The 12,302-nt window shown below is 43.2% G+C and overlaps 1 protein-coding gene across 5 annotated transcripts in view; it reads left to right on the forward strand.

Moving 5' to 3' along the window:
- CCPG1 (cell cycle progression 1) overlaps positions 1-12,302 on the forward strand; it is a 172,612-nt gene that overhangs the window by 119,083 nt on the left and 41,227 nt on the right. For all 5 annotated transcript variants that reach the window (XM_030189112.1, XM_030189116.1, XM_030189107.1 and 2 more), the window contains one exon: positions 2,307-3,724. In XM_030189112.1, the coding sequence (XP_030044972.1) occupies positions 2,307-3,724 (1,418 nt within the window). The remainder of the gene's footprint in view (positions 1-2,306; positions 3,725-12,302) is intronic.

The raw sequence follows: 12,302 nt of genomic DNA on the forward strand, positions 1-12,302 counted from the left end.
TCTTCTGAGGAGTCCCAATCAAATGGAACATATCTGGCCTGCAGTACTGCCAACGTGTATTCTGTGCACACTACACCACCAAAATCATACTGCCTTGTGTTCTGACATATGATCATGTACTGTGTCTTCTCACAGCAGTCCACGGGAAGCCCCCCCTGAAGCAGCCACCTCAGTCATCCGAACTGTTCCCAAAATTGCTGCCTCAGTCAGATAGCCTTTTGCTTTCCTACAGCCACACTGCTCCCTGCCAATGCAGCTGCTTCAGGCAGATGTGCTGCTCTGCTTTTTCCCCTAACTTACCTGTGCTTTGTTTTCAGCTTAAATAAGCCATGTGTTGAGATAGGATCCCAAGCTGGAGAATAGGAGAGGCACAGAGGGGAATCTAGACTCCCCCCCCCCAGAGGGACTGGGGGCACACAGGCAGCTTACTCTGCTGGAGAGAGATAAAGACCCTGCCAGCACCTGCCGTCTTAAAGGAAAGGCACTTGAGCAGATATCCTGGGTTCCCAAAGTGGCCAAGCTCAGTCAAATGCTACAACCCATTAACTATGTGCTGAGAGCAGGGTATCAAGCCCCTTCTTATCCAGGAGCCCTGCCCAGAGGCTGAGCTCTGAAAGTTGGCAAAGGCACGTGACGTCCTGCTGCGCCAATCCAAAAACTGCCACCATCTGCTGGTTAGTCAAGTGCAAGTAGCTAATGCAGGGCTGCATCATTATGATATACCAAGGATGTATCACTGGAAAGCTGTCTCCATCTGCTGGTTGGGGAACGTAAACTCAGGTATCTGGACTTGTCTGGTAGAAGGAAAAGAAAAATAGGAATTATTCAAAATAATTTGTCATTTTGACATCCAGATAGTGCATGAACAGTATATTTATGGTGATACCACTAAGAACCTTACTTCAGGTTGTAGGTGTTGGAACAAGGGTGGAGGGGGGCCACATGGGCTCTGGCCCAACCAGAATTTTCCTGTCACTTGTTGCCTTCACTTAAACCTGCATAGCAATGGGAGCTTGAGACCAGCCCATCTGCTTAGGGTGGCCCAGTTTAAAATGCAGCACTGGCATGGTCTCCAGCATCTTCCCCACCACCTAGGTCTCCAGCATTCCTCTCCTTCCTTCCTTCCCTCCTTCTGCTGCAAGGCAGTCAGCATTTTACCTTCCCTTCCTTCAGGATGGCAACTTGCACGGAGCCCTGAGCATCCACAGATTCTCAAAATCTGGCTTTTACCCTCTCCAAATCAGGGAGCTGACAGGTCTTGGGGAGAAGGGGGACTCAGAGATAATACATAGAGATAGGGGTGGGAGGAGGAGGCTGATAAGGGTTCAGGTGGGAGATGTGAGCTGGGGATGGGAGGAGGGGGCTGGGAGCTAATGCAGGGGCAATCGTGGGAGAAGGAAGAAGATAGATACTGGGAGGAGATATAAAAGCATGTGCAGGGAAAGGTGAAGATGGAGAGGAGTGAGAGAGGGATGGAACTGAGGGCAGTGTTGAGGTGGAGCTAGGTCCCCCACCCCCAACAAAAAGTATTCCACTGCCCCTGACTCAGGCAGTAATTTTTCTTATGGTTATGGAAAATTGTCTTTACTGAATAAGGCCTTGAGCAATTTTATAGCAAAACTAGGCAGGGTTTAGGGGGGGGGGGAAATTAGTTTGTTAATAATTTGACTAAGCTCCAAAGAAAAGGGATGATGGATCAGGAGCATATTTAGAAGGCCATGTTAGAAGGATTATGTGTTATTTGCATATGTAAATAGCCATACACTTGTAAATAGAGATTTTAGAAAAGCCTGTGGCACACACAGTTTTGAAGCAGGCAGAACTTAAAAGTGTATGTGCATTTGCTATTTTGCAAAGGAAATAGATCCTGTTAGCATATATACCCACTGATAAGCTTGCATTACTGTTAGGACATGAGGTTTGGAGGAGCAATTAAGGAGACAGTTGTGCTTACTTTGATGGCATTTAAAGCCATCTCAAAACCCCAGAAATGTTGAGATTGTGCTTGGCTCCTTGTTTCCCTTTGGATGTGTAGTTTTGCAAAATCTGGTATTACCATGAGTAAACCCGAAGTACTGACATTTTTATTTTGTGTGTGCCAAATACATGTGTATTTCCTGCAGTCTTATATATACTTTACAAAAGGTTCTGTGTTTAGTATTTTGTAAAATATGACACACATTGTGAATGTCATGACTTTTGACATCCCTTTTTCTACCTAGATGTCATGCAAAAACTGAGCTTCATGTTTTTTATTTCCTTGCTATAATAACAAATTATTTTTTTTGTTTGTTTTCACTGCATAGGTAAAAACAGAGGATTTTGCTACCTGCTTGAAAGTTACTGAAGTGGAAAAGTTGTCTTTTGAATCCCAGAAGGATGACCTTGCTACTGAAAACCAGCATTTGAGAGAATCTCTGGAGAAAGAAGAGAAAGCTTTGTCCTCACTCCAGGAAGAGTTAAGAAAGCTGAGAGAACAGATTAGAAACTTGGAAGAGAAAGACGTAGGAACAGAATTAGTTCTTACAGAAAATCATAAACTAAAAGAGCATTTGGAGGAAGAAAAACAAAGAATCAGTAACGTTCTGAGTCAGAGGAAAACCTACTTGGCAGAGGCACAAATGCTGAGAAGAGAATTAGACAAAGAGCGTCACATCACTGAAGCACTAAGGGAAGAACTGGAGCAATTGACTTCTTTACGATCACCAGAAGATTCAAACACTCAGAGGATCAGAGAAAATCAAGAGATAGAAAGTTTACAAGGAAGATTAACAGAACTGGAAAAAAAGCTGAACTTTGAGCAACAGCGCTCAGATTTATGGGAAAGACTTTATATTGAAGCTAAAGAGCAAAATGAAAAACCAGAAAACTATGAAAAAGAGCAAAAGAAAGATGGCAAGGAAGACAAGATGAAAAAGAAACCCAAAGGCTCTCTTTTTGGTTCCGTTAAGGATACTTTTGATGCTATGAAAAACTCAACGAAGGAGTTTGTACGACATCATAAAGAGAAGATTAAGCAGGCTAAAGAAGCTGTGAAACAGAATCTGAAAAAATTCTCAGACTCGGTGAAGTCCACATTCCGCCAGTTTAAGGACTCCACTAAAAACATGTTTGACAGGAACCGGAATAGGAAGACAGGTGAGAAAAAACAAGAAGATATTAGGAAAGCAAAAGCTGCCTATCGGGAATACCAGGACTCCCATCCTAAGCCTCATCTAAGAAATGCACCTCGACGAGCACCAGGCATGCAAACCCAGTCTGCAGATTCAAGGACACACAAACCTATTCATGAAAAGTATGGAAAAGAGAAAAGCACAGAAAAATGCAGCCATGACCAAGGCTGTAGCAGAAGTCAACACAGTCACCCAAAGGGCTGCACTGGAGTATTTGAATGTGCTCACCAAGAATCTTTTAGCCTTTTTAATAAAGTCCTGGACCCTGTCAGGGCAGATGAATTTAACCAGTTGTTGCAAAGGTATCTGCAGCAAGAAGTGGAACATTTTCATCACTGGGGAGAACTGGAGAAGTTCATCAATAAGTTCTTCTGCAATGGTGTCTTCATTCATGACCAGATGCTGTTTACCGACTTTGTGAATAATGTGGAGGATTACCTGGAAGATATGGAAGAATACCGAACACACAGTGATGATGTATTTGAAGATTTGGATGAATTTGTATATAAACATTTATTTGGGAACAGTTATTCCACTCCACATGGATCAAGGTAGGTTTGTCATTGTTCCGTCTTAGAGGCAGAGTGAAATGTTTGGTTTGGGAAAGGGTTCTGAGGTGTAATGGACACTGTGAAGTTATCCATCACTTGATAGTCACCCAGTTTTGACTGGTTTTGTAATGTATAAAACATAGATGGACACATTTGTGCAGCTCTTTTTTGTATTGAAGAAGTGAGAAATTCAAGCAAGACCACTGGTATTTGGAACAGGTACTGTCTTGTATTTTGTGTATATGCTTGCTTTTTGTTTTTTTTTTTTGAGTCTTGCTAGTCATCAAGGCTGCTTATACCCTGCTGATGTAAAATGCTAGCTTCTCTGTTAGGAATATGTGATATAATAATTTGCTCCTGCAACGTTCCAATTTGTCTACCTGTGTTCGTAACCATCTCCTGACGTCACTCTCCCAAAGTATAAGCCTGCTTGCCTGACGTTAGGAGATGGTTACGAATGCAATGAGAGACATTGGAATGTTGCAGGAGCAGCTTCAGCCCTTCCTCCACACGCAACGCGGGAGCCGCTTTAGCTCTCCATCACCACTGCACCCGCGCTACCAGTTCGCACCACCATCTCCACCCAGGCCCGGGGCAAGGCCACCCCCAGGGCTCTGCCCCTCGCCACCATGCCCCCGAGGTCGCCGCCGCTGCTCACCCCTCCACCCCCCCCCCCCCCCCACCTGTCGCCAATACTCCCCCCTCCCCCCCTCCATTGCCTCAGCCACGGCCCCCCCCCCCCCCCCCCCCCCCCCCGAGGTTGCTGCCGCTCCTCCCCTCTGTCCGCCACTGGGCCGAGCTTCCTGCATTGAAATCACAGTCTCACTTCTGTGAAAGCAGGCGGGTGGGACTGCGGGGCCTGGGGCTCTGGGCCTCCCTTGGAGCCCCAGGCCCGGGGAATTTTGTCCCCCCTGCCCCCCCTCTCAGTAGCTCCACCCCCTCCCAGTTCAGCAGTACCCCCCCCAGGGGGGAGGGGTCCTGAGACTAGAAAGGGGGGGTGAGGGTGAAGGGGGGTCCTGAGACTAGATGGGGGTGAGGGGGGTCCTGAGACTAGAGAGGGAGGTGAGGGGGAGGGGGTCCTGAGACCTGAGAGGGGGGAGAGGAGAGGGAGGGGGGAGGTATCTGTCACACACACACTCTCTCTCTCTCTGTTTCTCTCTCTCCCACAGTCAGTGTCTTTCTCTCTCTCACTCACACACTGTATCACAGTCACTCTCAAACACTCTCTCGGTCTCATACACTCTCGGTCTCACAGAGAGTCTGTGTATCGCACACATACTCTCTCACACTCTGTCTCACACACTCTCTCTCTCACACACACTGTATCTGTGAAACACTCTCACATTCACTGTGGCTCACATACGCACTCGCACACACTCTCATTCTCACATACACACTCTCTCTCTCACAGACACACTCGCTAGTGCCCGTTTCATTTGTGTCAGAAACGGGCCTTTTTTACTAGTATATATATATAATTTCCAACGCTATGAAGGTAGGCATAAAGTCTGTGGCTACTCTTACCTGTGGACTTTGTATCAAGTTTTAGGCAACAAAGAACTAACCACTGTTATTCTTTTCACATTTATTACACATAAAAATAAAAACAAAGTCAGTACCAATAGCCTAGTAAGAAATGGGTCAACCTACTTAAGTTCATTGAATCTTACACTACAACAGTTATGGTCTGATGATGCTGGTGAATCGCTTACAGACTCTCAATGGGCATTATTCTGGTCTAAAGTCAACAGACTTTTAGCATCTGCACCCACTTTGCAGTCCTTATTCTTTATAATGCAAAAAGTTATTCGGACGCAGGTAAATCAGCACAGAGTAAATAAAGATCTTTCCTGTGCTGGTTCTATATACAACTTTTTGTACATCAGAACATATGTTATATTCTTGCTATAATTTTTGTAAATACTGGACTGCAGTGTGGGACAGAATATCTATTCTTTTAAATCTACAACTTTCTCTCTCTTATAAATTCATTATCTTTTGCTCAGCTTGCTTACCTAGGGGCCCTTTTACAAAGGCGTGTTAGATGCTACGTGTGTGTAGCACACACCTAAATGAGACTACCGCCAGGCTACCGTGCCCCCTGGCGGTAATTTTAGATTTGGTGTGCGCCCATAACTCCTGGATGATTTATTTGTTTCCACCTGCGCTTGTCATTTCCGACGATAATCGGCAGTTGGCATGCGCCAGCTGGTCACCACGCATGTAGCATATGAGCCCTTACCGCTAGATCAATGGTTGGTAATAAGGGCTCAGACCAGTTTTGGACGTTCGCCAGTGTCAGTTTTACCGAATGCCCTTTTCCCGTCCAATTTGAAAATAAATAAATAAAAAGCTCTTTTTTGCAGACATGGTAAAAACTGGCCTGGCATGTGCCCAATACACACACCTACACTACCACAGGCCATTTTTTTTACCGCGGCCCAGTAAAAGGACTCCTTAGTTCCTTATTCTTATCCCCTGAACAGTGTAAGCTATTTGATATTCTTCTAATAGCAACTGCTTTGAAAACAATATTGCTAGAATAGAAAGATACCCTATGCACCACAACGCCTTTTACATTCTTAATAGTTTAAAATAATTTGATATACCACTCTTTTAGTCAGACAAGTCAGAGTGGTTTACAGTAAATAAAATCAAGACAGAGAGAATGCCAATAATAAAAGAAAAGCAATACGTCTCCAAGACCAGCCAACCATCACATACACACTACTTCCCTGCAGACCATCTATCCGGGAGATAAAAAGAAGGCCTCAAGCACCCAGAAAAATAAGATTTCAATCTAACCTTCAGTAATGAATAAGACTGCTCATCTTAATTCTCTTAATGACCGTAGATTAGTCCTTCCAAGTCCCTCACGGGCACGGTAGGAATCTACCCGTCATAGTGTGCTTTTTTTTTCTGGCACCAAGTTTATGGAATAGTCTGCCCAGTACATTTTTTCTAGTAAAAAAGGTGCTGGTACTCAAATGCCAGGCCACCCTTCAGGGGTGGGGTGATCACTGAGGGACCCACCCCCATAGCCAGGCCCCCTGCAACAAGTCACAGAATCTATGACAAGGCAGAATTTGTGAGCTCTTTCATTAAAACTTGGGGACCATGGGTCAATTTTAGCAGACAATAGAAAAGGTGCCAGTACTCAGTACCCCCTCAAAAAAAAAAAAAGCCCTGAGTCTGCCAACTGAGATTAGACAAGAAGTATCCTACACACAGTTTAAATCTAAACTAAAGACCCATGTTTTTCGGGAAGCTTTTGGGGTCTCTGTGATATTGGATGAGGGGAGATGAACAGCATTAAACATACCTTGTGATGGTACTGGATGAATGATCTAAGTAATGAATGTTCTTTTCTATACGTTACTGGAATTCCTTTTCTTCTTTTTTATTTATTGTAAATTGCCTAGATTTGGCTGTGACCTAGATTGGCGATCCATTACATTTTTAAAACAAATATAATAGCAAGGCATCTTTCACTTTTTAATGGAACTCCATTTGTCTTCTATATAAATATGGAGTGAAAATGAATGAAAACCCCAATTTACTTAAGAAACTTAGCACAACTTAGTAAAAGGACCCCTTAAAAAGGTTTGGAAACCCTTTCAATTGTTCTGTTCTACAGATACTGCTGGTAGTAATATTTGCAAATTTAATTGATCTCTTATGATATTATGACCTGTTATCTTTACTCAGAAGACTGCGTATTATTTTATTTATTCTTGTTTGGCACATTGAAGTATATAACACAATGACATCCTGTTGGTTGATTGATTGTTTTGTTCAAAATTCAATAAAGATGGTTTGTACTTAAAAATAAAAAAAGGGAAAAAATCCTCCAGTGAAAGTTTTGTATCACCCGCTGTTGAGGCTATATGACTCTATCCTTAATAAAACACACAAGCAAGAAGAGCAATAGTGAAAAATATACAAACTGTCATCCATTGTAAAGGCTTTATAATACCAGCCTCAGACAAAGGAACTAAGGCCCTCATTTTACAAGCCCTATCACGTAAACATTTATCTTGCATAAATGTCTAAATCCTCGTTTTACAAAGCCAAAATATTTACACATCAAACACAAATTCAATGCAGATAGTAAGGCGCTATGGTCTGGAGATGTTTTAGGTAGGAATGGCAAATTCGTAGACATTTATTCCCCATTTGAGGACTAAACGTCTATCACATAAAAGATTGATGGCAGGAGTTACACCTTCTACCAAGCATGTTTAGGATTTGGGAAACAGCTGCTATTGAGCTGTGCCCCACTGGAGGGAATGAAGGAGGGGTTGTCCCCTTAATTTTCCAGTGTTTTTTTGTCTCACCAAACTGGCACAAGCAACTGGTCACTCTGATAGTGTCGGGATAACTGGTTATGTTTCCAAAGTTGTAAAGATAATCGGTTATGTGCTGGCTTTGAACCCTTTTATTTTTTTTTTTTTATATACATTTATTTTCCTAAAAAGGATGTTTATATTGTACGCATCTGGTGCATGTCCATTTCTCTTATATTTTAGAACAGGCTATATGTCATTGGGATATAAGAGGAGCTGGCATTCTTAGTAGACTGGCTACACAAACATCCCAGGAGAGCAATGGGGGTACTTCTGTGGACTTCATATAAAAGCTCCTAGGTGCCCATCTCATCATTGCTCCCTTATTTTGTCTGCTGAGCCCTTCAAAACCCACTACCCACCAACTGAACACCACTACAATAGCCCTTATGGGTGAAGGGGTCACCTCTGTGTGGATACGGTAGTTTTTGGTGAGTTTTGGAGGGCTGACACATTCCACCACAAGTGTAACAGAATGGGATATGGGCCTCGGTCCCCCACGGTGTACTGCACCGATCACTAGGCTACTCTAGGGACCTGCATGCTGCTCTAGTATATAACATCTGAGGCTGGCATAGAGGCTGGTATGTACTGTTTCTTTTATATCTTGGTGGGGTGGGAGGGGGTCATTCCTTAATTCCTCCAGTGGTCATCTGGTCTTTTAGGGCACTTTCTTCTGGCTTAGTTGTTATTAAAACAGGTCTAGTTCAAGACATTTTTGTTTTGTTCCATTATGGCTGAAAAACATCCAGGTCTTAGGAACACCCAAATCCTGCCCCATTGAGATTTGGACACACTGCAGACTAACAGCATAGAAAAACATCTGGAAAATGGGAGGAAAAAAATGTCCATTTGCTGCTTTTTAGACATTTTTCTCTTTTGAAAATAAGCCCCACAGTGTATTTGGATTTTCAGAAGACGTTTGACAAAGCCCCACATGCATGATTCCTTAGAAAGTTAGAGTCATGGAATAAGAGGAAATGCCTTTTGTAGATTATTTTCTGTCTTAAAGCCAGTTTCCAGAGTAGACTAAATGGCCAGTTATCCTCACAGAAACGGGATAGTAGTGGAGTACTAAAAGGAATCTGTGTTATTTAACATATTCATAAATGATCTGGAGATAGGAGGGACAAGTGACATGACCAAATTTGCAAATGATACAAAATTATTCAAACCTAAATGCCACTAAATGATGCAGATAGGAAAAATAATCCCAACTACAAGTACAAAATACTGAGTTCTGAGTTAGTAGTCACCACCCAAGAAAAAAAGATTTTGGAATTGAGAATTTTATTATGCCTCTGTGTAGGGCCCTGATGTGACTACAGAGATTATATGCAGTTCTGGTTGCCCCATCTCAAAGATATAGTAGAACTAGAAAAGTTTCAGAGAAGAGGAATGAAAATGATTAAAGGGGATAGGCTACATCCCTTAGGAAGAAAGGGTAAAAAGGTTAGGGTTCTTCAGTTTAGAGAAAAGATGACTGAAGTTTATAAAATTATGAGTGGGGTGGAATGGTTAAATAAGTAATATTTAACCTTTCAAAAAACATGAGAGCGTTCCATGAAGCTAATGACCAGTAGATTGAAAGCAAATCCTAGAAAGATTAATAAAAATTTCATTTATGAAATTTCATACATTATACATTCAGTAAACCAAATTGAATGACAGAAATAGAATTCAAATGGGAAATAAATTTTATATATGTAAACAGGAAATAACAATCAAATATTAGTCCATAATAGACCTAGAGTAAGGTAAATCAATATAGGGGAATGAAAATTAAAAACTTAGGGGGTCCTTTTACTAAGCTACGGTAAGCATTAATGCGTGCTTACCCCAGGTTAAAATCCACTAGTGGAGGGGGGCACACAGAGACATCCTTTGAGAGTTTTATGTTTGGTGCACACTACCACACGCTTAAAAATAGAAAATATTTTTTTAATGCTAGGAGAGTGCTTGGGGGGTGGAGATTAGGCGTTCCAAGCACTAATTGATTAGTACATCTGCATTGCCGCGCACTGATTAGCTTACTGCCTAGTAAATAGGTAGCAGTAAGGGACCCTGCACTAATGACCATGTGCCAATGGGGGAAATAGAAAATACATCTTTTACTGCCACGCTGTAAGTGACCTCAGCGCATGGAAAACCCACGCGCTAGTCATATCCAGGGGCGTAGCCAGACCTTACGGTGGGAGGGAGCCAGAGGTTGGGGGACATTTTGAGTGCTGCACCCCCCCCCCCCCACTGCTTCGCTTCGCCTCCCCGCCACCACCTTTCGCCTCCTCGCACCCCCCTCTCCTCGCAAATACCTTTGCTGGTGGGGGTCCCCAACCCCTGCCAGCCGAAGCCTTCCTTCAGCGCCATCTCCGGCGCAGCTGCGTTTATGCCCTGCTCTTCTTGCTCCTCCTGTCCTGTGCACGCTGACGCTTCTCAGTTTCACGTAAAGGAACGTCAGCGTGCACAGGACAGGAGGAGCAAGAAGAGCAGGGCAGGAACTCGGCTGCGCCGGAGACAGCGCTGAAGAAGGCTTTGGCTGGCGGGGACTGGGGACCCCCGTCAGCCAAACCAGGGGCCCGGACCTAGTTTGCGGGGGCCCAGGTCCCCGTGGCCCCCCATAGCTACACCCCTGGTCATACCGCAGGCCACTTTAACATATCTTAGTAAAAGGACCCCTTAATATCATAGAGGCAATGGAGTGAATTTTAGCAAGCTGGTTAAGGATTAACTATGGGAACTACCAAAACACTCGGTGAGCATTCTCCATAGTAGGAGTTAGGTCCATCTTAAAAAATAAATAAATACTCAGGAAAAAGCACTGAACAATACTTCCATAAACAGATTCTTAACGGCAAACTTCATAATTCAATCAGGTTCCAGCAGATAGGTTAGCAGTAAAGTTCTTAAAGCCACTAACTCCATGGAATTCTCCAAAAGAACCATCAAATCCAAAGAGTCACTTTATGCTGATCGTTGTTTGGGCAAACAAACTCTGGATGCTCACCTGAATCAAGATAATCTGTATCTTAATTATGATATTACTACCAGTCATAAAGATATTACCTGCAGAGACTTGGCTAGCCAGCAGAGGGAGTAAGCTGACCCCAGGTCAATGACACTATTTATTCCACTCAGGCACTTCTTCCATTCCCCTAAACTGGGGAAGAGACTGGCAGGATGTTCCACACCATGGGAGCTGCACACTTTTTACTCCTTCTCGGACAGTGAGCCCTCTCAAGCTCCCAGCCAGAGTGGTTCTTGGTTGTGGAGGTGCGCTTCACAGTTCAGTCTAGCCAATGTGTATTCCAAACTGTGCCCTGACCTCTCGGAGCCACCTGCAGCCACATTCCCTTCCATTAATGGACAGACACCTTGGTTCTCAAAAGTTGGTGTGGACAATGTGGGGAGGGTCCTTGACAGGTAAGTCCGGAGATCCTGCTTTTCTCCATTTCAGTATCAGAAAAACTCTGATGATTACAGCACTATCTTGATCTCTCAATAAGTTTGGGACACTTTTTTTTATCTGGTTTCTTCTGAAAGGCATGTCTGATATGGGTGGGCCTACGGTATAGCCCTCCAAGTCATTAAAATGCACAAGCCCCTCCACCACAAGTTAGTGTCCCTTTGGAAGAGCCTAAAAAGATAGTTTTGTGCAGCATATAATTAGATTGTGTTGATGGAAGGAAGATATGTTAAAAGTGACTATTGTAGCAGGGTTCAAAAGGTTTGGACAAGTTCTTGTGTATAGAGTCTATAAAAAAAGTATTATGCAGGTAGAGCTGGGAAAGCCATTCCTCGCTAGAAATGAGCTATGAGAAATGAATCCACTTTTTGGGATTGGTTGGATACTCGTGACTAACTGGCCACTGCTTGAGAAAGGATGCTGGGTTTGAGGGACCTTGGTCTGACTCAGCATGGCTTTTTTATGTTCTTGTCCTCTGTAGGGATTCCACATTAAGAGTTACAACCCAGGAAAAATATCTAGATGTCTGTCATTGATGATGCATTGAAATCCTCTGCTCAGTGTGCAGCAGCAGCAGCCAAAAAAAAACAAATACATAGAATGTTAGGAAAGGAATGGAGAATAAAATGAAGAATATCATAATACTTTTATATAGATTCAGAGTGCAATCACACCTCAATAACTGTGTGCAGGTCTAGTCATCACATCTAAAAAAAAATAAACAAAAACACCCCCAAAACATAGTGAAATTAGAAAGGTAAGAGAAGGG

The sequence above is a fragment of the Microcaecilia unicolor genome, chromosome 1, assembly GCF_901765095.1.
Source record: "Microcaecilia unicolor chromosome 1, aMicUni1.1, whole genome shotgun sequence".
NCBI classification, from domain to species: domain Eukaryota; kingdom Metazoa; phylum Chordata; class Amphibia; order Gymnophiona; family Siphonopidae; genus Microcaecilia; species Microcaecilia unicolor.